Consider the following 27,996-nt stretch of genomic DNA (forward strand, 5'->3'; position numbering starts at 1 on the left):
GGGGTTCTGGAAGACCAATCACAGCACTTGCGGTCTGCATAGAATTGACACGTTGTTACATTTTTGGACAGGTGCACGCCAGGTTACCCCGTGGGACACGCGCACTACAAATCAACCTTAACTTGACAATACTTGGATGCTTTGCTCTACATAAATTACACACATCCATATCGAAAATGCACATTTTGAAGCTTTTGTGTTTATTTAAAAACAAAAACAACAACACATGTTTCTAATAAGTGATGTTTGAAAGTTTGAGGTGTGAGTGTGTGCAGTTTACATTGTAGAACAATCTGTTCTCTCGTCAAGTTGTTAGCCAAAGACTTATGTTAAATTATAAATATTATGAGGGCACAAAAAAAGATAATGCTCTACACGGATAAATTATTTATAGTAAATACTGCAATATTTCATTAAAAAAAATTGTCCAGTTTGATTTCATGGTGACTTTAAAAGGGTTTAACTTTGCAGTGTCCCTTTAAGAATGTTTCGTTTTGCCCCGCCCTGTAAGTTTATTGGGCTCTTTGCTCCGCCCGGGTAGCGTTTGAAAATACAAGTGAAGGGAGGAGACCGACAGTCGGTTGGCTGCTAACCTAGTTAACTAAATACTTTTTTATATATATCTATACCTCGTGTACTCTAGCTAGATTAAAGTTTTAAGCTTTAGCGATGTCAGAGGAGCTTGTGTGTTCAAAGCCGGAGGAGGTGAGAGACGTTGAGGCTGAAAACGGCTTTGAAATCATCATCAAACTGACCAGCGAGAATCCACCAAACGATCATGATCATAATGTCAACCAACAGACAGAAAGAGAGACAGAGGCTCTCTGTAATGAGATCGGTCCAAACCACAATCAGGTTTCTAAAGGTTTGTGATGTTTATACGCTATATGACTATGATTGTGTGATGTGTTGTGATTTTCCATTGAACTCTTCCATTATGTCAAGTTACTATCTCCCCCCAAAAGATCGAATGTCACATGTTTGACTTTGAATTTGCTATTTTAACAATATCACATAGGACAAACATTTGGTTGTGTGGGTCAATAGGGCACATTACTGAACTGCCAGTGTTGATGTTTTCAGAGTTATTTCAGACAGAAGAAGAAGAAGAAGAAGATGATGATGATGATGATGATGATGATGATGATGACGACGACAGCGGCACCCATTATCTGAATAGTGATGAGCGACCCTGTACTCATCTACAGCGAGCAGAGAGGCCAGGACATGGAAAACTGCTGGACACCTTCCAGACAGATCATCTTCTGTACTATGAAAGATTCAAGGCATATCAAGATTACATGCTTGGTAAATGTTCAAACCCTTTTGAAGGTCATTCATAACAATACGTGAGTTAACAAGTGCATTTATAAACCTGAAATGTTTGACAGGTGACTGTAAAACATCCGAAGTAAAAGCCTTTACCACTGAGTACCTGGAGAAGATAGTGGAGCCGTGTGATTGGCAGGCCATATGGCACACTGATGTGTTTGACGTACTGGTTGAAGTAAGTTCATTGAAGCATATGGTGGCAAGTGCTTTTTTTGGGGTATTTACTGTCAAGACACAAACAGTCAATGCGTATGATTGATGCATTCCCATAAAAGGATGCTTAGAAAGCTATGGATTGTTGTTGTAGGTTGTTGACGTTGATTGTAAGGAGTTAAAGGCAAAGGTGGAGCTGGTGCTACCAATGGAGTGTGAGACCAGAAGCTGTGATCTTACTGAAGAGTCCATGAAGTCCCTGCTGGAGGCTACACTTCATAAAGTGCCTCTTCTCGAGCTCTTGGTTGTCTACGATGAGTCCGGGGAGTTTGATCAGACTGCTCTGGCCCTGGAACACCTCAGGTTAGTTAACCCATTAAAAGGGATTCTTTTTCTTTTCCTTTTCCGGGCTCATCATTAAAGACTGCCTAAAAGACAGTTGATGGAATTGTCACTTGTCACTTCAGATTCAAGCGCTAGAAGACGTGAATGAGCAGTGTTGGGCATGTTACTTTAAAAAAAGTAATTAGTTATAGTTACTAGTTACTTCTTACAAATAGTAACTGAGTTACATCATTATAAAAGTAACTAATTACCAGGGAAAGTAACTACTGTGTTACTTTCCCCCCCCCCCAAATGTTCAACTATGTCAAATAACTTGGATGCCCCCAATATTAGATATGTTAAATGAATGAATTGGACACTAAATAGAATAAATTACTATTATAAAACATTGTACATTAATGTACACTATTGTAATGTTGCTGTGGGACAATGTGAGAGACCCCAATCAAATTCAATACATTATTGTAAATATTACCAGTAGACCTACTATAGAGTAAATATTGTGTAAATATTATCAGTACTATACTACTCCTTTGGTAGTGGAGCTCACGTTATCACCTGGGTTTTTAGCCACTAATTTTGTGGCGGCATGTGATGATGTGAGGCTTCATTAGATGAGAATTACTTGCACCGACATGGAGAGACTCTTTCTTCCTGGGCATAAGTTGCACGTTACATAAACATTCTTACCTTTCACCTCAACAAGGGAAAAGTAGCGCTTATACTTCCAGTAAGCGAAAGCTACCTTTGAAGTCGTTGGACTTGCCATCGCTGACTGCGCATATGCGTGTGTGTCATAGGTGTGTGTGTGTGTGTGTGTGTGTGTGTGTGTGTGTGTGTGTGAACTAGGGCTGAACGATATGGACAAAATTTCATATCTCGATTTTCATGCCAGATATCTCGATATCGATACAATACGATGTGACTACGTGTTCGGTGAAAACCAGAATCTGATCTGTTTGATTTAAGCCTACATTTCAAAAATTTGTGTCAGAAAATGTATTGTTTTTAAGCCTTTCGCACGTACGATCACACCAGTGTAATCAGTCTAGGCTGGTCCCTGGAGCATATGATCAAGTGCATCACATGATCAAATGTTGAATTTAGCCAGAGACAGGCGCGCTCAGAGCTGTCATATGTCACAACTTTTCAGTGTTTTCAACCACATACTGTTTATTTTAGGTTTCAAACATACAAATTCACATAAGTACTAAAAAAACAATACATTTAGAGTTTGTAAAATACACACTGATGTCTATGGAAGAGGTAATAATAATCCTTTCCATTATAATTCGACACGTTTTATTCATATCAGATACACATTGTGTAAGTAACTTCAATGTTTACTCTATTCTATTCCCAGTTCACCAGCCACTTACTTTTAAGTATTTCGGGAGAAGTGGATGAATTCACGTGTTGTAAACATAGAGGTTGTAAATCCAACAGATCCGATTCTCTGAACTGCGTCTGCGGCACAAACTAACACTGCGGGGCCCATCGCGCATAAAGCTCAACTAACGCGATTGTTATAAAGGTGTTTAAACAACAATATACTTCCACTTGCATGTATTTGACAATCGGAATATCAGATATTTCATGCCATAGCTAACACATTTGTGAATATTCTGAATAAAAAAGGAAAAAATGACATAAAAGCAGATCATCATTCGTTCAGCGCTGTTGCTGCTGCGGTGTGTCACGTGACAAGCAATGACGCGTCACCATGGAAACGCCGCCCCCCCTCTCACAATATAGTTCCCACGTCCCTGGTAGTGTGTGCGCGCTGGCTTTAGCGGTGCATTCAAGGGCACTCGTAAAACTGATGTTTGTTGTGACTGCCAGAGTTGTATGCAGGGCGAGCGCGGAGAGGGGAAATCTATATCGTTGCTTTTTTCGATAGTAATATCTTGAAAGTTCATATCTAGATATAGATACGATAACGATATATCGTTCAGCCCTAGTGTGAACCATAGACCGTAAAAAAATAGGTGTGAAATCAACCTAAACCTTGTCTCCAACCCACCAACCATCATCAGTGATGTGTACCACCCCACCCACCCCCCAACACGCATGGCTGGTGCGTGCGCACACACACACACGACTGACAGAGAGCCTGTTCGGATGAAAGCCACTTCAGTGAGCTCAATTATAGTAACGCCGCATTTTTTTTCCTCAGTAACGCTAACGGCGTTGTAACGGGAGAAACAGTAATTAGTTTGATTACTCATTACTGAAAAAACTAATTCCGTTAGTAACGCCGTTTATCTATAACGCCGTTATTCCCATCACTGTGAATGAGTGCATGCAGGAAAACTGCTTGTGAGTATTGAATGGAGTTCTTTCGTGTCTCCTTGCGCTTGAATCTGAATATTGAAAACTAATAAAGATATTTGTTTACATGCATGTCATGTTGCCATTAACTGACAACAGAGAAGTTCTGTGAACTTCATTTTACTATTATTTATTATTATTATTATTGACTTCGATTTTAAATAAACTAGGTCAATAATAATATTAAGGGCTTTCTTCAAGTAAATATATCCGGGCAAAGAGATTCAGCTGACAAAAAAGTTGTAAACATTTTTATACATTTTAATTCTAAAACAAAAGCCTTTCAAAGACAGTAATACCTGGTAAAATGACTCGCTGAGTGATAATTCATATAATAATTAATGCATTTGTCAGGAGTTGATATACAGGGTTGCAAACTTGCAATGTTGAGAAAAGACGAATGAAAAGTTTAATGATTTCTGGTATCAAATACTGTGTGGCTCTCAGTTTTCAGTGATCGGCTCATCTATTATCTGGTCTGTGAGTGCAATTCCACCAACCTTGAAGACCTTATGAACCTATATGAGCTGTAAGCATTTTTACAAAGAATATGTAAAATATAACAAAGAAGTTGAAGTATGAATAATTTACTGGCTTTGTGAGAATAACATCTAATCACATGTAATCAAAATAAAATAACTAGTCTGACTATGAGTATTTTAAAATATAATATTAACTAATTACATGTATTTTAATATTTGGAATCTGATTCCAGATGTATGGGTTACTACCCCGCACTGTTCATAATACATGAACTAATGTTAATTATACAGCTTGAAATGTTCTGATTACGTGTGGTTTGGTGACCATGAGTGGGTGAGGTACTGTACTCAAAAGGCACGGTTTCAATATTTACCATTTGATATATTACAATCATATTTATGCAGAAGTGTACAAGTTTGGTTTGTGATCCTGATGCGGTTCCTTTCTTATACTGAACTGACTGGTTAAGCAGGCTTTCCTGTCATTTGTTACTCGCACCCCCCCCACCACCCACTGTCTGTTTCTCTCTCCCCACCCATCATTCACTCCTGCACGTTTCTGTCTAATCTCCACAGGTATTTTTATAAGCATATCTGGAGGAAGTGGGATGAGGAAGATGAGGATGATGACTTTGATTACTTTGTTCGGTGTGTGGAGCCTCGTCTTAGGCTGTAAGTGTCCTCTGTGTGTCCTGTCTCTTCCCCTGAAGCATGAGCCAACACTGAGATCATCGGGGTCTGCACTGTGTTAGTTATAAAAGAGCTCCGGCCACCAGGTGGCAGTGTTTACTCAGTAATGAACAGACAACACTATACATTGTTTTGAGTGATCCAAATATATTTATGTTGCATTTTTTACAGTCATTATGAAATTAGATGTTTAATTTAAGCCTGGGATATCTAGTTTTAAACTCGCATTAGCATAAACAAAAGTGGAGAAAATGTCAAATTAAATTAGTATAATGGCACTTTTAAAAAAACAACAACTGAGGTTCTTTTAAGTTTGAATGCAATTCTTTTTGGTGCCAATAGTGATGCAGAAATTTGTCATCACCTCCTAAGAACAGGATTTTCTCCTCTTACAATTTTTTTTCATCTACCCCTTCATATATTTTCTAGTTACTATGATATCTTGGAGGATCGTGTTCCAGCTGGTCTTGTCGCTGAGTATCACTCGGTGCTGGCGCTCTGCTCGGAGAAGTTTCAGGAGTTCTCCAAACTGAGAAGTGACCTGAACAGCGACTCCGAGTCTGAACAAGACAATGTGTCCATGGTGGAAGGGCTGCGCATGTATGAGCAGCTAGAAGCATTTAAACGCAAGCTGCGTATTATTGAAAACCCTCTGCTCAGGTTATTATCACTGCTGTGTGTGTTTGAGATTGGTCATGTATATGTGTTCCCACAATGTGGCTTTGCTTCTCAAAACCCCCAAGTTAATCAGGAGAGTAACGTAACGAGTATAAAGGTGATTTAATATTGCTATCAGGCATTCATAGTTTTTGAAGTATTGACTTCTTCACGTTTTCCAAACCTCCGGATCAATACGCACTGCTCCATAATTAATCATCAGTCTTTCCTAGTTAGCAGATTTCAGATCCACTGGGATCAAAGATGTGTTAATCTGAACAGCTGTGTTTGAACGTGTGCCTGTTGGTTCGTTGGTTTGCTCACCCCCACCACCTGCGTGTCTATTGCAGGTATGTTCTGGGCTACAAGGTGAACTCTGGTCAGCAGTCATGCAGGGCAAAGGGGCCACGTCCTGCCGGCGGCCGTGTGGTCCACTTGGTATCTGCCTCGGCCACAGTTCACCAGCTTCAAAGCTTGATAACCGACAAACTGATGCCCCACTATTCGAGCGAAGAGTTTGAAGTGCAGGTGTGTATAACCCTTTCTCTTTTTCATGGCTCAGTTGCATGCTGGTCAGGAGATATCCTTTTCAGGATAGTGGTGTTGTTTTCAGCTGTACTGGCTTTGTAAATGGGGATTTTGGGAGGGGTTTATGACATCTGGACTGTGACAGAATGGGAGAACCTCTTAGTTTTAAGCCATGACAGGACATTTGGGTGGGAAATATGGTATCTGAATTGGAAAAGGTCACTGCCCCTATTCTGAGAGATGAATCTGGATGGGGGATGGTCTGATCGTTTTTAAATAAAGTGGTTTCAGACAAGGGAGGTTGAGCTCAAATCCTGCCCAAATGCTGATATTAATTCCCCTCTCCCGTTGTCTCTGATCACTGTCTTTTAATTTCCTGGGTTTACCTCCTAAAGGTTAATATCTGGCTGAGAGCGCTGGTCGCCTCAGAGCTCTTAGAAAAAAATCAAATCATCGATTTCACTCGTGCTAGTATAATTTTATGACCGCTAGGCCAGTAAAATCTCACATGCACTCGCTCCTGCACTTCTCCATCTTCTGTTCGAATAGTGAGATTAAAGAGCGGTTTGTGCGGAAAGAAGTTGTTAGGACGGTATGATCACTGTGTCAAGGTGCTGTAATGTAGGATTTGTAAAGCACAGTGTTCATGTACTAGCTCATGTTTGATCTCTCTTGTTCTGTGAGCCAGTTTATCCCTCAAGTAAATGGTGCAGATGTGTGTGTTCTTTGTTCAACTCCACTTAAATGTGTGTGTTTTCACTCTGTGATTTTGAAATGCATTGCTTCATTGCATTGTTTTCATTGCTTTCTCATTGGGATAAAGATTAGTTGGATTAATGTGGTGTGTGTTTCGATCCCAGTTTCACAGTGACCCGGTGCTTGCAATCAATGCATGCTATGAGGGGGATGTGGTCATCATTTGCCCGGGCCTTTACAGCATCACCAGCTCCATCTGTCTCGTCGACTCTATCGAGGTGGAAGGTAATCACATGACTCCCTATGTTATAGATCTTTTTGAAATGTATTCACAGATGAATTTTTCACATTTTTAAATATGTACACAAGACCTCTCCAGTCATCTGATAAGCTATATTAGAGTTTCCTTCAGTTTTTTACTAGGGGTGTAACAATATAGTGTCACAATGTATCGCAAAACAAAAATGCTACAATATGTATCGTGAATAGTGTCAATCTGTATTGTGTATAGTGTATTGTTCACCCAAAATAAACATTTCTGTGTGAGACAAAAATTCAAGTTTAGAGCGTTTAGTGTCAGTACTACATTAAACTAGCCTGACAAGCCAGACCCACATCAAGATGTTGGGTCTGGAAACTCACCATTGACAGGGCTCAATCCGAGGGGCGGGATAAACGGTTGTCTTTCCCTCTGAATGCAATTGGATAGCGCCATGAGCGCCACAACCAACCAGAGCAAAGAAGAAGGTGAAGCCGAGCTAACATTAGTTGATAGACTTTCGCCGTATCTGGTCGGCAAAACTTCGAACATATCTTCTTTTCTTAAGAATTACTTCAGTGTCGTTCTTTGTTCTTTTCTCAAAGAAAAGCTTAACTCCAAGTCTTCCAGAGTCGCGGCCAAAGCTGATTCAAAAGACCACTGTTCGCCAGCTTCTGTGTTTACGAGTAGCACGCAGAACCTCCGCAACTCTGCCGTGATGTACCGTCATTATGTTAAGCCCGCCCACCGACTCTACACACGCTGTGATTGGCCTGACCAGAGTTTGGTTTTTCCAACTACCGAGAGTTGCTAGACTACACTCGCGGCAAAATAAATTTTCTGCCGCTAGGGTGCGTCTAGATTTCTAGGCTAACATTAAACTATTAGCCTATATATAATGTATAATAATGCAATGGGACAATATTTGTGGGTCCTGATAATGCCAAATGTCTTATGTCACATTAATTAAAATCTAGTCCATGACAGAGTGCAACCATATTCGTCTAAAATAATTCTGTATTTTCAGCTTCAGAATCATGAATATTTTTATTCTGGTGTCAACACTGTCCTGTGCATTAGGTTACCAGCACCAAGTCCAAGCTTATTTATTTCCACCCCCAATTTAATACCAAATTTTAGTCATTTTTTTGTTAACCATTTACCATATGTCTTGGAGTATCGCAATAATATCGTATTTTGAGTAATATCGAATCGTGACATGAGGGTATAGTTACACCCCTAGTTTTTACATGTTTCATTTTCAGTGTTCTCAAATTTTGGCAAATTTCATGGAAACTAATACAGATTAATTTGACCCCTAACACAAACATAGCACCTATTTTATTAACAGCAGAGTGAGCAAATTCTATTTACTTATGTTGTTCCAAACCTATGCCTTTCTTTTGTCTGTGGAAGACAAAAAATCATTTTATAATTAAATCAAATGAAAATCAAGTTCCAAAATGATTATAAAAAAAAAAGTGTAAAGTAATTTAAGACTCCTGTCAAATTTCAAGTATTCCAAATCTATATGATAGCTTTGTGTGATGACTGTTACAAAGACAATTTTAACTTATGGATGAACCATCACTTAAAAATGTAGTGACATTAGTGATGTCTAAATGATTGTGTTCACTAAATATTCAACTATATTTCTGATCTGCCTGCATTGACACCACACTGAACTGAACTGGACGATGACATTACTGTTTTCTCCAGAGCCGAATCAAATCAAATTTTGTTGCATTATTTTCCTGTTACCACTGCAAAGCTGCTTTGAAACAATCTGTATTGTAAAAATAAAGGTGATTTGACTTGGCCCGTTTTAGCTGCAGTGATGTAGAGACATTGACCTTTATCATCCAATTACAGGAAATCACCTTTATTTTGTACTATTCTTTTCCCCTTTAATAAAGCTTTCTGAAACGGCATGCTTTATAACAGGAAGTCAGTAGTCTGGCACCATACCTTGTTTGTCAAAATGGTTCCCTAGACGTGTATAAAACGAACCTCATTCGGTGCATGATATTAGGAAGCCTTCCGAGGTAATTGAGCTCGATGGCACAATAACCATCTTCCAATGATGGGGGGGCGGAAATTAATGTACGAGAAATGTGGAGGCAAGCGAGCAGAGAGAGCATGGGGTCAGGGTCGAGTCTCTGTATGCAAATGGATGACCTGCAAAGTCAGATAGTGAAGTCAAATGAGGAAGAGGAAAGAAGGCCTGGAGGCCGCTGTTTAAAAATGGAGTTTTTGTGTGCTTGGCAGTCCCTCCTGCAGCATCAGGGAAGCCCTGAAAGAGGAGATAACACACAGGCGGCTGCTGGCTCTACTACAGGAGAAGAGCAACTCAATTAGACCACTGCCAGATTACCATAAAAGAACTCGGCTCCCTGCGCTAAAGGTCTTTGGTATTTAGCGAGAACGTCACGTATGCCTCTGTCTCAGGCTACGGCTTTATCGCCAATATTACTTGAAGGAGCTGGAAATAGTTTTGCATGTTTAAAAGAGTACAAAAACCATTTTCACTGACTGTGATGATGCATTAACAGCGTTAATTTTTTTATTTTTTATAACACTGTATTTTGTGTACATTACCTTTTTTATTTTTTTAAATTACCGAAAATGAGTTAATGCTGCTGCGTGAGTGTTTCTAATACAACGGGTGATCAATCTCTCTATATTTTCTTCCTCTTTTGGAAAGTCAGAGAAGCGCCATTGTAGATTTTCTTTTGCTATCGGAGCAAATAGGTTAGTTGTACTTTTCGTTCACCACTGAGTCTGACTTCTGCTTCTTAGAACCCTGGAAATGAAATCTGCGTTGTTGCGTTTTGGAGAGCAGGAAGTACAATGTGTAATTCTCTGTATTTTCCCCATTCAAAGCATTCCACTGCTGTCAATTACGGGGAGATCTTCCAGCAAATCCATTATTGTTACCTGCAGGCCTAGAAGTGAGGATGGTGCTGTGACCTTATTGGTCTATATTCAGCCTTTGGCATTTGAAAGAAGTGTGTGAGAGCTGACCAGGGTGCTCAAGTTCATCTGAGCATTGTTAGAAAACTCTGGAAGAAACCTGCTTCAGGACCATCTGTCAAAGAGCAGTGTGTAATGAAGCCGGGCTGTCAAACTCTGCGGCTTTGAACCACTGCTCTCGCTGACCTGCCATTGCTATCTCAAACTGAGATGCTGCTAAGCTGACCTCTCAGTCATCAGTCTGCTGTAGACTCAACACGCTTGTTGATGGTCATTTAGCCACATTGTTACTTGGAAACCATGTGTCTAGGCTGAGAGACGGTCTAATTTCCATAGAGAATTAGGTCCTTTATGGAGAGGCTTTGCTATAATGAGATGTTTTTTGCTGGATGGTAGGCATAGTGATAAATGACAGTGATCCATCAGGGTTAAGGGCCTGTCAATTTTCCTTCTGCGTTTGTCATGCAGGTTCAGAAAATGTTTTATTCAAAGAGTGCAATTTTAACAGGTTCTTGTTACTGTCGAAATATGCCATCACTGGCCTGTTTTATAACAAGGATATTTTAGAGTTTTTATTTCATTTAGATCAGACATAAACAACATTAAAATATCCCTGCAGTGATTTTATTTGGATCCATTTTATTTTGTAAAATACTTGCTTTGGATAAAAGTGTCTGCCAAAAATCTAAGGGTTGGTCATAAAAGCACTTTTTCCTAAGCCATTTCTCTCCCCATCTTCCCTCAGGATACGGTCTGCCGGACGAGGTGGTGATCGAGAAGCGTAGCAAGGGTGACTCTTTTGTGGAATCAACGGGAGCAAACGTCAAACTCTCAAATCTGAAGTTCATACAGCGCGACGCCATTGAAGGCATCTTGTGTGAGTCTCAAAGAAAATTGGCCTGTCCCTTCCCCCCCCCTTTCCAGCTATTTGTCGAAGAGTCTTGAGGGACTCCTGGTGTTGAATGGGCAGCAGTATTTCCACCCGAGACCTGACGTGCATTTATTTGGCCAGTAACAAGAGAGTTATGTTATGTTTTCCTTGTCATTTCATTGGTGAGCCATTCTGGCATGTCTAGCCTTGGGAGCTTTTAAATCTGTATCCCCGTGTGCAGCTACACTAAAGGTTTGCTTCCTGTGGGATTTCTGATCTGGTCAGAGCAATAGGTCTGTTTATTATCCACTTGATATCCTGCCTGCTTCCAAAACAATGTTTCCTACTGTATAAGGCTGGGCGACAGCGTACAAAAAGTATCACACTATTTTTCAAACTTTTATATATATTTTTAATATATATCCTGAATTATGTGTTTGCTCTGCAATGGCTTAAAAGGGACTTTTATTTTGATAAAACACACATTATTGCCAAATTAGATTTAAAATATTTAATGCAAGATCTAAAATACAGTAAAAATCCAGTTGAAAGTAATCAAGGCATGTTTGCTATACTGTCTACAACTGAATGAACACAAGGAAAATTTAATTTATTTACACCATAAGTTTGGAGTCAGGTGTGTTTTTTGTTGTTGTTGAAAGACACAAATGAATACACAGCACAGCAAGGAAATTAATACACAGCAAGGATGCTTTAAATTTGTTCAAAAGTGACCGACTTACATTGTCACATAAAACTTCTATAAATGCTGATTCAAATAAATGCTGATCTTTTGACCTTTTTCTCTATCAAAAAAAAAAAAGATTGGAGTAATGATTCAGCTTTACATCAGTATTAGTTATATTGAAAAATATATTAAAATAGAAACTGCTTAAAGCTGCTGTCCTTAACTTTTTTTTGTGCTCAAGATTTGCAACAATTATATAATGAGAATGTACAATATGAATCCATTTTCCAAACAGTGTTTTTGTCTTACCCTGAATCATTATGGTACACTTATAATAAGTGTTTATATTGGGACTATTTCAGGCCAGACTGGTAGGAAGCGCTGCGGAGGAGCACAGTCCCTGCGTGACTCGTCTTAGACAGAAACGGAGAGAAGTAGCTCCGGGTGCAATGTTCTTCCGCAAGACATACGCAGTTTTGTTTATTAACAGCTAGAATGCTAAAAGTTACGGACTGCAGCTTTAAATTTTAATATTTTATTTTCAAATAAAATTTAATTTTATTATTTACTTATTTTGTGACTCCGTTTTGACTGATTCCCATATATGAATAAAACTTCTCATTATTGCAACTGAAGTGTCAATAAAAGATGCAATTTAAGAATCTGTCTTAATACTTACTCCCAAGTCAAGATCATAGATTTAATCTTAAAAATATTGATGTCACCATCCTCCAATGTCTTTTCGATTTTTCACCCTTTATCTTTCATCAGGTGTTCGCCAGGGGAAGCTGGAAATGGAAAATTGTGTGATGCAGTGTGAGACCACAGGTGTGATTGTACGATCGGCGGCCCAGCTCTTCATGAACATGTGTGACCTGTACGGCTCCAAGGTAAGCTGCAGCCTGCACTAGCACACGGCACCTCATGTAAATTATAAAAAGACTTGAAATGAAATGGGTATTATCATTTGAATGTATTGCTCCATCATCTATCCTTTACGATAGTTATTACAGTGGGAGATACGGGTGTGAAAGGTCTCGCCAGCAGCATTCTTTGACTGATTTACCACCAGCCATTTTACTAAAGAGCCTCTTCTTCATTTACTAAAACCATTATCGTTTGTTCTGATGGTCGCTGTGTGCTTGCTTCAGGGGGCCGGTGTGGAGATCTACCCTGGGAGTGTATGCAGTCTTGTGGGCAACGGCATCCATCACTGCAAGGAGGGGATCCTGATTAAGGTGAGCAAGATGGATGAGCTTCTGCTCTTTTAAATGCCTATAGATTAGCCTGTCTAGCTCCTGGTTACTGCTAATCGTTGCCCAGGCAACAGCAAGTATCTTACCTGACCCAACAGAGGCACACTGTAGAGCTGTCTTGGTATCGTATTAATGACCTTAGTGGATTAATGCATTTAGAAGGCCTCCAGCCCCTTTAGTGCGTTAGGGGAGTGGGACTTCACTGGCCGCCATGGGCCGTCTTTGATGGTAATAGCTCTAAGCTGTGTCACCAGAGGTCAATACGCTCACACAGTTCAGAGGAAAGCTCAGAAAAGCCAGTGAGCACCCTGCAGTTGTAGACACAAATCTTTGAGGAGAATTTTGCAGATCGGCTTCAATTGAGAAAGAGTTTCATGAGCTGAAGTATTATGTGACGGCTTTCTCAAGTCGGTGTTAGTGTTTCACCTGAGAGCAAATTAGATTCACACGCAGGTAGCAGCATCCCAAAAGGATTTTTCCGTAATTAACTCTAGCGGAATAATTGGATTTGATCTACCTTCCTAAAGCTTTGTGCATTCGTGTACACGCTGCGCCTTCCCAACCTCAGTCTTTCATTCTTCCTCACGTTGCTTAGGCCAAAAAGTGCGAGTGTGCGTGCTTGTTCAGTTGTGTAGGCATGCTGTGTGTTTACCACCCCCTGCTTCCCCCTTTGGCAGGATTTCGCAGACGAGTTGGATGTCATACCTAAAATCACCATGGTGAATAACGTGATCCACAACAATCAGGGCTACGGCGTTATCTTGGTCAAGCCAGGTGATGCTACAGTGGAGGATCTGCCCGCAGAGCCCAATGCCGCAGGTGCCCCTCTCTCCTTCTTCTATCTGCTCCTAGAAACACTAACATCTGCTCTAGGTTTTGTGCAGGCAAATTGCTGCAAGCATTAAATTAAAATTTCCCCCTTTTTTGGTTCTAAAATAGTATGTTACTTTTCTTTTTTAGAGCAAAAAATGACAATTCTGAAGAATCTACTCACAGCTGTTTTTATACAACTACTGTTAATAGTGACCAGCTTGTGACAAATGACAACACAACACTGAATGATTCATGATAAATATGATATTTTAGTTATAGCTGATATTAGAGATTTGTGTGTTGGTCAATATCGGATAGGCCTATTTAATAGTACACATTAGGGATGCCACTAGCCTGGTTAAAACCAGACCATTCTCAGTAGTAACTGACTTATGGTCTGGCAAAGCTTCATAAACAAATCATTTCCAAAGGGGCGTCACCAACGGGCGTCGCTCAAATGCCTCTCGGCGCAATTGGATAGACCTAAAACCAATCAGAGCGATGAGGGAGATGACGTATGCAGAGCGACGGAGAAACATCTGAGACTCTGGCCGTTTCTCATATGCGTTCTTGTCTGTACTTGTGTTCTCAAATAGGAAATGTCCCCGGTTTCCATTTCAGAAATCTGGTCACCTTACCTAAACCACATATTAATGTTTAATATATTATTTTTAAAATGTAAACGAAAAGAGGCAGGGTGTTTTATACTTCGTTTTGTCATAAATATATAAGATAATCAATGTAGGCCTAGCTACGCGTTGCCTGAACCACATTCGTGTGGCTATTATTATGTTTAATTTTTATTTAATTTTTTTATGAAATGAGGCAGTGGTGTTTTTTGACATATTTCGTACGCGAACTTCTGACTTGCGTCCGTGACTTACCAAGTTTGACTCCGGAGAACGAACTCCCGAGGACGGGAGGACACTAGTCCGGTACTCTGCTAATGGACAAGCAGCGTTCTTGACATCACTCAGTATATAGCCTATGTAGTGCAGACAATGCATATTATCTTCAATGCATGTTTATAACAAAACGAAATATAAAAAAAACTCAGCCTCTTTTCGTTTACATTTAAAAAAACCACGCCGCTGAACCACTGGAGCTCACAACTCCGAAAACGGCAGATCTAATTTTAAAAAAGGCGCTCTCTTTATAAATAAACCTCAGATTTGAGCTTTAAACAACTACATTCACGCCTGAAAAGGACTTAAAACTATATTTAGTAAAACATTAACACTACCAGAGGGCTCTCGCTAAGACCCATTCGTTTAGCCACCAAAGGGCCAAGCTGGTATCAGACTTTTGCCGAATCCAGTCGGTAAGACAGTGATAACATCTTTTTTTAGATATGAAGGCTTCGAGTGTTGTTCTTTGCTCGGGTTTTAACGAGAAGGAAAAGTTTAAATTAAAACAGACACGATAGCTGATTCGAACGAGTGATGCTCCACGGCTGCTTCAATGTCGCTGCGCTGTCGTCATCGTCTAAAGCCCGCCCCAACGTTTCTGATTGGTGCCGCGATTTCTAGGGTTTAGAAATGGGCTTGAATGGGGTCTTTGCCAGACTACTTGCAGAGCAAATCTAAATTTGCCGGAAGTTGTCTGGGTTTTCCCAGGCTAGGATGCCACAATTCTCAATATAATATTGAACCGTTTGGTACGGCATTCACGGTTCAATACGCGCTTTTGAATTGCGTTTTCGGTTTTGCATTTAATGAATTCTTTTCTACAAATGTTATCATTTGCCTCATCCCAATATACTGAACAACGCGGCATACATTCACATCACACATTAGTGGTAGAGTTATACTCACGGAACACTAGGCTATAGTTATTCACAATCCCGAAAGTTCATTATTTGCATGCGTTTTGCACGCGCACTAAACGCCTGTCAAACACGTGATTACTGGACTAAGTAGTAGTCTTACGGAATAATTGGATTTGATCTACCTTCCTAAAGCTAATACTGTCAAATACACACAAGATTTACATAAACGCAGTCGGTTATGTCTAAAGTGAAAGTAAAATCGGTGTGTGTCTGTATATTAGATGCGCAGGTCTTAAATTGACAGCAGCGCAGCCTAGTGAACGCGCTGTCCTTAAAGGGACAGTTCCCCTCTAAAATTGTCATTATTTACTCACTCTAATATTGTTCCAAACCTGTATTCACTTCTCGATGACAGAATTTAAATTTGAGTGAACTATCCCTTTAATGTTAATTCAACAACAAAAGACAAAGAGAAAATCACTCACTGCTCTTGACTGAAAAACTAATACAGTAGCTAAGAATCAATGTATATTTTATTGTGAAATCTATGTAGTGTTTTATTTTTACATTTATTCATTCAATTTCATACTTAAATGCTGCTGTACTGCTCTGAGCTGCCTGTGTAAATCTAACCCTGTTTTTTTAAAGTAAAGTTTTAAGTTTAAGTAAGGTTTTTCAATTCTTTTAAGTAAAATAAAGAAAGAGTATTGCAATAAAGTCTTTTTTTCTCCTTAACCTCTTGCTGTTCCTGTCGCTTAAGAATAGAATAGCAAAAAACTGATGTGACAAGCCATCAGAACCAACCTGAACCGAAAACCGTGTTTAAAGGGTAACTAAACCCCTACTCAGAGCTTAACTCCACCCACTGGCAAATTTTGAAAAATGCTGGAAAAGTGGGCAGAGCCCAGCGGAGACAGAGGGGACGAACCGAGGGCGGGGCTGAGCGGAGGGCGTGCACCTGAGACCCGCAGTGACGGATTGATTGACAGGTGTCAGACTCGCGAGTCGCAGAGATGGAGAATGACTGGAGTGACGCCAGCTTTGCAACAGAGCGGTCATTTCTCCTACCTTCACCTGAAGTGGAGGAGGGTGAAAGGTCTATAGACACAAACCCGGAGCCTTATCAATGCGAGCCACTGCTCAAACTGCGTTAACTCCCGATGCCAACGATGCTAGTGAAGCAGCAGCGCAAGATAACTGACCTAATCTATGAACAGTCAAATCATTATACTAAATGCCACTAAAAATAGATCAGATATCTGATATACATACGATTTTCATTCAAATTAACTGAATCAATAAGCAGCGCAGAACCAATAAGTTCAGACCTAAAAGCCAGATTTCCTCAAATAAGTTAGACTATACGCCAGCACGTTACGGTATTGTTGCTCGTTACCGCGGCAACCACTTGCGTGTCAGGGTTTGAAAGCGCGTCTCATGGATGAAAATGATCTTCTGTACATATGACGGGCGGCAATACTATCGCAAGAAAAGCCTGACGTGTACTGACAACTGCATTATTTAACCGTATTTTCTTCATTACAATGTTAAAGCAAGTGTCAAGTCAGTTTCATTCATAATGTTTCTACCTCATGTACATGAGAGTTCATACTGGAGTGAAGCCGCTCTCATCATGTGATTGGGGGAAACATTTCTGAGGGCGTGGTGAGCTCGTGCCAGGGGCGCGGATAGTGAGCCGTTGGAAGTGCCATCCTACGTCACGATGTACCACAACGTCCAATAGGAAAATTCAACTGCAGTAGCCACCGTTCAACCTTAAGAGGGCAGCACTTTTTGGCGGTTTTACACCATTTTTTATAGAATTAAAACACTTTATACTCAAATGTCAAAAAATTTACTCGAATCAATGAACAGCATTAATAAAGCCCCAGTATTACAGATCATTAACTAAAAAAAGTTGGTTTAGGGTTTAGTTACCCTTTAAAAACCGAGGTATGTATTGAACCGTGGACTAACTGTATTGTTGCATCCCTAGTACACATTCTCATTTCCCCTATTTTTACATCAAATTACTTTTGCCATTATCAAAAGCTCACTTAAAGTTAATCTTTAAAACCACTAATAGATAATAAAATGTTGAATCTTTCGCAAATAAAAAAATACCTATCCAGTTTTCAAATTCCACATCAGAAATTCCAAAACTTTTTTTTTTTTTGGTCCCTTTTGTAACCCCTTTGACCTAAAACAATGACTTGAAGTACCCCCTGAGATTAAGTTAATACTTCAATAATTAAACGACACATTTGCAAAACACTGTAACAGGGTCAGTGGGTCAAGTCGAGAACTGGATCAATCTAATTTGTTATCCAGATCAACTACATGGCTTCAGAGATGACTTGTATGGACTACTTTTATAATGCTGTCTTTCATCCTTTATGGATCCTGACTGAAGTGGTCAGCATGAACTGTATAGATAATTTTTCTCATGTTTGGTTCCACAGAAGAAGAAAAACTGAATTTGATTTTGAAACAACATGAGTGAGCCATTTCTTTAAATCAAAGATAAAAAAGTGCATTATAAATAGTTATTGTCTCTGAACTGCCTGAAACGAGTCATTCCGTTCTTACTTCCTGCAAGAACCTATGTAAGTTTGTAACAAATTTGCCTGCCAGTCTATTGTTTGCATTGGCTGCCTGCGAACAACGTCTACTTTGACCCGCCCTCAAACACTGCAGTTGAAGCTGAGGCTCGGAAGAGTTTGGTTCGTGTTATTGACATGTCGAGAAGATGCTGATTGCTGCTCTGTGAAAGCAAATCCTCTTTGCTTGCACTTCCAAAGGATGAGGACTCTGGCTTGAATTGATATGGTAAAACCACCACTATTGTTACTGTTTGAAGCCTCCAGAGCTGAAATTTAGATATGGTAATGAGCGCTTCGTTTCCGACACGCTGTAAGCGGTAGAACAATCACAACGGACCATGTCATCTGATCAATCAGAGCAGTGTAGGCTCTTGGAAAGGAGGCGTTATATCTTTCATCTAACTGTTTCAGACTCAGTGAGAAAAGAGGTGATGCTGCGAATAATATTATGAGAAAATTAAAGTGTTTTTTTGACCTTGGATGTGTAAACCTATTGTAGGAGACATTTAAAATTGCATAACATGGGCACTATTTGTTCACTTATGATTTTTTTGAAATACATAAATTTTTGTAATTTATTGGGAAATATATGAAAATTTCAACTTGCAAGTAATACAGTAGATAAAAAATACATTCATGTGTCCAGGACCAGTCCATTTCTTTTTTTTCTGTTTCATGTCCTTGGTGTTTTTGTATAGGGAATACTGTAACCTTGATGTTTTTTCGCTTTCACACATCTCATTTTCTTTGGCACAAATTAAATAGGCCACGACCACTCTCCCCATTACTGTAAATGGTTCTGTGTGTCTGCATTCAAGGAACCCGCAGGACTCAGTCCGACTATGTGAAAGTGCTCTACTTTCTCCTGCGGTAATATCTGTGAAAATATATTCGCTTGCATAAAATTTTTGTTAATAATGCCCCCCTGGGGCTGTTGGAAGGCCTGTCCGTAATGACTGCCATCCCAACGGTACTTTTCTTCAGCAGGATTGGCTTTTTTCCCCTCTCTCAGCCAGCTTCCTTTTTGAGAAAATAAAAGAATGGAAATACTCTTGACATTCAGTGAAGGGCAGCTGTGAACGCAGTGTGCTTTAATTTCTGAATTATGCTCCGCAAAAAGCATCTCTGCTTCAAAACACAAGTAGACCCTACTTCTCCCTCTGGTTCCTTTGTTTCCGCCTCTAACCTTCTGCCTTTGTCTAATGGACGCATTGGAATAATGACTTTCTGTTCTTCATTGTTTAAATTGATGTATTTCAGTTTCAATTGATGTGAGTTTTTGTTTGGAAGTTGGAATTTAGAACCTGCTTCTGCCTGAATTCTCTTTAAAACAAATAATGTAATATTTTTTTACTATGCAGTTGAGATTGCACTAGTTGATTCTTAGCTATTTATACATAATGTAGAGCAGAGCAAATTGGTAGTAAGAGCCTTTTTATCTTATCTGGTTGAACTGGATATAAAACATATTGGAAAGAAAATGTTATGTCATAGTTAATTTCTATCAGCAAGTCTCATAGCAATGCGTGAAGAAAACGTTTTACACTGCTCGCAGTATAACAGTTGGCTTTCCTAAAGACACTTTCTTTTTTTTTTTCTCCTAGAATATAGGAAATTAAAGTCTCTCTGTCTAGTATTACGGTGCAATTGTTCCTTCCGTCATTTGTTTTTCCATGAACAGCAGGGTTCAGTTTTAGTACAAAAGCCCTCCATTTAGGAGAGAGTCGTAGATGTTTCAAACACATCCTTTTATTGTACCCTATAATTTTCAGGCTGACTAATAACCATTCATATTGCTCTTCACTGTAAGGTTTGAATGGGAGCGTGTTGTTGATCCATCAGTCTGCACTGCTTGCTTTTTGGTCAGGAATTAAAGGAATAATTTGGCCAAAAATGTATGTTCTATCATTCACTCTCACTCATGTTGTTTCAAACCTGTACATTCTTCACAACTGAGATTTAATCTCTTTTTTTATTTTGCTCCAATTATATCTAGTTGTTATTATTTAAATTTTCTTTTAACTCTTTCCCCGCCAGCGTTAAAAAAAAAAAAGTTGCCAGCCACCGCCAGGATTTTTGATCATTTTCACAAAAATGTAGTGGCCCATAGAATATTTTGTTGTATGAATATCTGAGCATGAAATGTATCAAAAGAAAGAGTGGACCCTCTGCTTTAAAAAAAGAAGAAAAAAAACGTTGTGTATTCTAACTTCATGCATTCCTTTTTTATCAACACTTACATATGGGCATGTTTCATAAAATAAGCAAAATTTTGAACAGCTGGGCAAATCACGTTTTTGTCAAAGTCTACATCCAGATCAGATTCAGAGCGATGATCAAACACAGATGGAGTAGATGGAGTCCACCAACACCCCTAATGCTTGCACAGTCCTATAGCTCGTCGTGGGTCAACGTTTCATTCAGTAACATTAGGCAGTTTTGATTTATATGATGTTTAATGTTGATGATCACATTATTTTACATATGCATCTGCTTGCATATGATCGCTTGTTTTTTTTGCGTCCTCTTCGCCTGTGTTTTGATCAGTCGATTCTGTACTCATTCAGAAGATGCGTAATAGCGCCCCTAGCGTATAACCGTTTAATCACGGAAACCCAGAAAATTCTGTGTTTAGCGGGGAAGCGTTTTCTCACAAATAACGGAAAATTCTGTGCTTGGGGGGGAAAGAGTTAAAGGGATTGTTCACCCAAAAATCAAAACTTTGTCATTATTACTTACCCTCATGCTGTTCCAAACCTGCAAGACTTTTGTTTATCTTCGGAACGCAAATTAAGATATTTTTTATGAAATCTGAGAGCTTCCTGTCCCTCCATTGACAGTCTACGTAACTACCACTTTGACGCTTCAAAAAGTTCATAAAAAGATCGTAAAACGAATCAAGCAGTTTAGTCCACAATCACTTTATATAATGAACAGATTGAGTTTAGGCTTTTATTCACATATACACTAGGGCTGCTCGAGATTGGAAAACTTGCATTGCGATATTTAGTTTTTCTGTGATTTTTATATATTGTGATTTATAAAAACAATTTCACCAGGTTATTTGAAAAGTTCTATTTGAAAAGAATGAATCATTCTAGAATAATAGGGGTGATTTTGTTTGGGAGTGAATCTGCATAGAAAATAATAAACCAATTACAAGCATGGATAAATACAATACACGAAGGATAATATTTAAATAAGCAGTGCTTTGTTTTTCAGTATTCAGGTACAGAAATTCAATAATCAAATGTAAAATAGCAGTATTCACTAGCCTATATAAATGAAATATAACTAATATAATTAATTAATACATTTTATCATTGTTAAAGCTGCAAAAGTAATTTTTATTCTTTAATTTTTAATTTTATTGTTTGGTCACCATTGGCAACACACACGTCAGAATTAAATATCGATGCGCACATGCACAGTAAGCCCTGGTAGGACTATCTGATGGGTAGGATGAAATGTCAGGACACCGGTACACAAGGCTGCTGTCCCTTTAAGATTGCACTGAGCTACGGACCTAAATGACATCCGTTTCCTTCATCAATTGTTTACAACACATAACCGACAGTGTTTACAAGAATACTCGCAAAGACAGGCATTTTGACTTCATTCATGTCAGTTAAGCTTAAAAGAAAATTAAGTCAAAATGTCTGCGTGCTGTTTTCTGTATGCACAATGTATTCGGCGGTCTGCGCGGCTCTGTGTGTGCGTACTGAAAACAGCGTGCGACTCTAGTCCTCTTGCCTTTGACCGCTTAAAAACACAAGAAAATATTAAACGTTCACTCTGTGATGGTTAAACTTTGCAATTAATCTGTGAATCCCATGCGAGTAAGAACTGTAATTCATATTCGAAAAATAAAAATACTATTAGTATTTTTGCTACGTAGCTTTGCTGGCCGTAAATGCTGTGAATCCATGATAAATCCCACAAAAAATTGCAGTTAAGTTATAAATCCACTGGATGGCGCTGTTGAGCGTGTTAAATTGATGGTATTTGATCACATAATGTTGTTGTCTGCCTCTCGATGTTTGGAATTACATAAACAATATAAACACGATAACCATACCGATTCGAGTGTATGTACGCTCTGCATGATAACTGGCGCTCTCTGCTTTATTAGAGTTTATATTGCTTTTGTTCTTTAGGCATATATTTTTTTGTTTACACATTGTTTAATATTTTAACTGAAAGAAATCCTTAAGATATAACATAAGCTTGTTCAGAAATGGTGATGACAACTTGATGAATAAAAAGTCTCAAATTTTGGCAAAATAACGTCACTTAAATAAACAAATATTTGAATACAATATTTTTGAGAAATTCCCATCCCTATTCTTAATTTTCCTATGTCCATGTAACGCTACCTCTAATGCTCATTGAAATGCTCCCACAGCGCTTTAGAATGTGTGTGTGTGTTTGTTTTTTATTCCGGGGTGTTGTAGTTCTTTCTTTCGCTAGTCCATGTATAATTTGCTGTATTACGACTACAAATGAGACCAACATCATGCATCGTATATTACAGCCGATCTCTTTCTGATTGTAGCCTACCACAGACACATAAAACTGATTTTATTCTTCAGCTAATAGTTCTCCAGTTCTTCCAGTTCTGTGATTGTGGGAGCGAAAGCGATTCATTACATTTTTCACCTGCCATCTCGCATAAGCGCCAAGGACCGGGCAAAGCGATGATGCAAGGTGGATGAATGACAATTAATAAACGAACCACAAACTCAATTCGGTACTGACACACGGACTGATGTCAGATACTGAATGTGTTCGTTCAAGGGCAAGAAGCCTAAATAGATCAAATACACACATAATTATGCCTATGTCCATATTGGTGGTTATGTCTTGAGTGAACAAGATTGGGAGATGTGTGTCAGTGTTGAATCTGCTTATTACTGTAGGTCTTAAAGTGAAAGCAATATAATATAGCATATACTATGCAACAGTACAGTTAGTCCACGGTTCAATACATACCTCGGCTTTTTAACCACGGTCTTCGGTTCGGTTCAGTTCTGATGGCTTGTCACATCAGTGTTTTTTGATATTCTATTCTTAGCGACAGGAACAGCTAGAGGTTACGGAGAAAAAATACTATTTGTCTCTTTCTTTATTTAACTTCAAAGACTTAACTTTAAACTTTACTTCAAAAACCCTTGTACACATTCCTAATGTATTGTATAATATAAAATAAATATATATAAAGATTTACACTGGCAGCTCAGAGCTGTACAGCAGCATTTAAGTATGAGACTGAATAAATGTAAAAATAAAACATTAGACTTCACTATAAAATATACATTGATTCTTATTAAAGCTACTGTATTAAAGTTTTTCAGTCAAGGGCAGTGAGTGATTTTCTCTTTGTCTTTTGTTTTATTAACCTTAAAGGGTTAGTTCACTCAAAAATTAAAAAAATTCTGTCATCGATTACTCACGCTCAAGTTGTTTTACACCTGAATAAAGTTTGTTCTTCTGTTGGAAAATATATTTTGAAGAGTGTTGGAAACCAAACAGTTGCTGGTCCCTATTGTAGGAAATAATAATATTGAAGTCAATGGCTACCACCAACTGTCTGGTATTCAACTGTTAATTAATACACGTTTGGAACAATATTAGAGTGAGGAAATAATTACATAATTTAAGGTCAAGCGGCAGCGTGTTCACTAGGCTGCGCTGCTGTCAATTAAGACCTGCACGCATCTAATATTACAGACACACGCCGGTTTTATCTTGTGTGTATTAGCGCAGTAAGTCTACTTAGTCCCGTAATCACGTGTTTGACAGGCTTTTAGTGCGCACACTCAGAAAAGCGCATGTTAAAACCGTGCATAAGCACGCAAATGAAATGTTTAACCGGCAAGGCTTTGCAAAAATGAACTTTCGTGATTCCTCACTTCACCGCTCTGTTAAAGTGTGAACAGCATTGCAAGCGTGGCTAAACACCCCTAACTTTAGTGCATAGTGATTTGATATTTGCTCATATCAGCGCGTAGACTCAAAGGCACACTCAGAGCCAATTCGGAGAGAAATAAAAATAATTAATTAAATGCAAAACCGAAAAAACAATTCACAAGCACGTATTGAACCGTGAATGCCGTACCGAATGGTTCAATATTATATTGAGAATTGTGGCATCCCTAGCATATACCCGCTTGTGTCTGTGTCATTCATGTTGATCAAACAACAACAACAACAGGGAACAATACTTAAACTTAAAGCACTGTTTGTATCTGTATCTTTGTTGTATTTATTTGTCCTAGTCTGCCCTACAAAGGCAAAATACCTTAACTCACTAGAGTGTGGAACTAAGAAAAATTACTTTAAAGATTTTTAGTTGTCCAGCCAAATTATTATAGGTAGGACACTGGAAATCTGGCAATTAGATGTTTTAGTAATGAAAATGATCTACATAAAAAATCTTGAGCTCAAACTTGACTTTTGACCCCTATTTTGAAGTTACTGTACTCTGCCTTTGTATTGTCTGCAAAATGTCACACCAAGGCAAATGGCAGTAACTTCCACATGATCAATATTTGGTTCATGTTAATTAGTTCAATTTTGATGACGAACAATCCACTGTGGCTTTGATTCAGCGTGAGCAGCGCTGCAAAAATAGACTCTGCGCCAAAACAATGGCGGCACTGCCACTTCAGCTCTGCTCCTGCGACACACTGCTGCGCCGCCTCTGCGTGCGGTGTGAATGCTCTGATCTGTTAACATGAGCGGCCAAAAAAAATATGCGCTGCTTGCGCTCTGCTAACGTGTGCAGTGTGAAATCGGCCTTACGCAGCACGTTTGAGCTTCCGCAAGAGATTTGTTCTTGCACGTCAAGCAAAACTGCTCAATTCATATAGGTTAGTTTTACAATCTCTTCATAAACTTTTTGAAGCGTCAGTGGTAGCTGCATAGCTGTCAATGGAGGGATAGAAATCTCTCGGATTTCATCAAAAAAATATTAATTTGTGTTCTGAAGATGAACGAAAGTCTTACTGGTTTGGAACGACATAAAGGGTTAGTAAATGATGACAGAATTTACATTTTTGGGTGAACTAACCCTTTAAGGTTTGAGGTTTTAGATTAAAAATGCTTTCACCACAAATTCAAAACCAAATCTATTCTAAAGCCTATATCTTCTGTTTTGTCAGATGAGAAAGAGGATGAATCTGAGGACACAGGAGTAAAACCAGAGACAGATATGGATGAGGATGATGTGCCCATCATTGTGGTGGAGGAAGAGTGTCCAGCCATCAAACATAGCCACTCCGTCTCTCCAGAGTTCACTGAGGGAAATGATGCCATCAAGCAAGAGTTAGTTGCCACGTCTGCGAAGAAACATGGGCTTCAGAAGAGCCGGATGAAAGCACTAGGGGCCATGCAGGCTGATGAGAATCTACTCTCACAGGAAATGTTCATTTCCATTCATGGAAATCAGTTCAAGCACAATGGAAAGGGCAGCTTTGGTACCTTCCTCTACTGAAGGCTTCTCTACGGCAGGCATGCACAGACACACTTTACTGTTTAACTATTAATTCTGTTTTTTTTTGTTTTTTTTCAGTTTTGCTACAAGTTTACTTTGTGAGCTTTTCATTTAATTTCACTGTGTGAGCGAAATGCAAAATGAATTAAACGCGTGCTAAAACGTGTAGGCTTTCTTAAAAATGTATATTTTTAACCTGTACATTTTTGGATTTAATCTGTGTTGATCAAAGTTTTTAAACACCGAAACACTTGTACATATAATAACACAAAAAGAGCAGCACCTTGGAAATGTTCTGTTCACACGATCTCATGTTTTATAACAAACATGTTCAAAGACAAAATTTCGTTTTTTTCTTAAATTCACACCGTTCATGTTTTATCCACACTCTAATGGTTACTGTTGTTACTAATAATCTCTAAAAAGCATTTGGTCTCAGAATATTAAAGGACAAAAGCAGTATTTTTTTTTTCCTTAATTGTCTCATATTTTGTAGAAATAAAGTTTTATTGTATCAAATGACAAAAATCTGCTTAATGTATTTGACTCTTATGCTTTTCATATATAAAGTAAGAGTTTCTGGTTTTTGTGGTGTATATGGGTTCTTTTTGTGACTTGAAATGTAATTCCTATTAATAAAAAAAAATACTTTGAATAATTATTCGAAAATTAAAGGTAAACCTTATTACAATGGTGACAGTTTGTTTAATTGCATAATACAGCATGTCCTGTCAAAAAAACAAAACATGTTTTAAGTCTGATTTAAGGAGCTACAGCCAAATGACCTGCGTTAGCCTCACTGCTGGTTTTGAGGAACAAGCCTGGCTAATTAATTTTAAATGGGGAAATAAATGAACCGCAAAAAAGCATTATGAGATCTTTGAAGTGCATTAATGTGAAATATAACAATACAAATTCATTGCAGAAAATGAGATGGAGAACAATTAAAGAATGTTAATGGTTTGTCTGTTCAGTTATCCATCCTTATACCCTCCTCTAGCGCCATGTCACATTCAGTATTACACCAAATTCATTTATGAATCTTAATTAACTGTCACTTTAAACTGCAATGCACAAGCGTGTGTAGGGAAGGCCTATTCTCTTTTTAAGGAGATTTATTGGAAAAAAAATTCTTCCTGTTTATTACCCATTCATACGTTTTTCTTAGTTTCACAAGATATCTGTTTGTTGGATAGGTCAAAGTCTTTGAGTGGAATCGATGATACACACACACAAATATATATATATATATATATATAGTTTTTTTTTTCTTTCTTTTTGAAGGAGAATAGGGACCTGGGGGTTATTGATTTCTTTTTTTCCTTCTACTGATTCTTCTGGCATATTTTAGATGCAACAGAAATGGAGGGGAAAAGAAAAGAAGTGACAGGCTTCTTTTGTGGTGATTGTTTTATCTTCAAATGAGGTGTCACAGTCTGGACAGACTAAAGCAAGAGCTTGCAGCCATGAAGGATTCTATAAAGTGTCTCGTTTTGAAGCCATGTCCTTCAGACCAGCGAGCGGTCCTGGGAACAATGGCAGCATCCATTGTTCGTGGTAAGGGTGACTGTCAAAGCCACTAAAGGTGCAGTGAGTTTGAGCGTCCCCTATGACTGTAAACCCTCTTCTTGTTTTTCTCCCTTGTCTTCCGCCTCAATACTAAATTGACCTACAATATCTACCAGTTGCTCATTAATTTATGACAATGAGCGTTTCACCTTCCAAAGTTTGTGATGCTGCATTTGAATGCTAGAGTAACAAGCTGCTTGTGTAGACTTTAAATATAAGATAGTGGTGAATACAGTCTTGTTAATTAGCAGTGCTGTCTGTTAATTAAATGTCAAGGAGCACTGTCCTTCTCTTGAGGTAGTTTTCTAGGATACACTGTTTAAAAACTCAGTGAGAGAGGCTGTGTTATATAAAGTTTTGACCAACATAAAGGTTAGTTGATCTCATCTTGACTACCTCTGTGTTGACCTCTATTAAAACTGGACACCGGTATTAAACATAGGCTAGAACAAAGTGTGGATACGAGAGTGACAGATCTGAAAAAGTC

General features: G+C 38.7%; 1 protein-coding gene across 1 annotated transcript; it reads left to right on the top strand.

The window, feature by feature from the left end:
• Nucleotides 1–539: 539 nt before the first annotated feature.
• shcbp1 (SHC SH2-domain binding protein 1) lies at nt 540–26,629 on the top strand. Its single transcript, XM_079810073.1, has 13 exons — nt 540–865; nt 1,084–1,308; nt 1,392–1,507; nt 1,640–1,848; nt 5,220–5,315; nt 5,763–5,993; nt 6,341–6,518; nt 7,379–7,499; nt 11,192–11,323; nt 12,777–12,895; nt 13,157–13,243; nt 13,939–14,080; nt 25,609–26,629. Exons 1-13 carry the CDS (start codon nt 670–672, stop codon nt 25,938–25,940), a joined length of 2,184 nt encoding a protein of 727 aa, XP_079666199.1. The 5' UTR covers nt 540–669; the 3' UTR covers nt 25,941–26,629.
• Nucleotides 26,630–27,996: the final 1,367 nt, after the last annotated feature.

The sequence above is a fragment of the Gobio gobio genome (genome assembly GCF_949357685.1).
Source record: "Gobio gobio genome assembly, chromosome: 2".
Classification (NCBI taxonomy): domain Eukaryota; kingdom Metazoa; phylum Chordata; class Actinopteri; order Cypriniformes; family Gobionidae; genus Gobio; species Gobio gobio.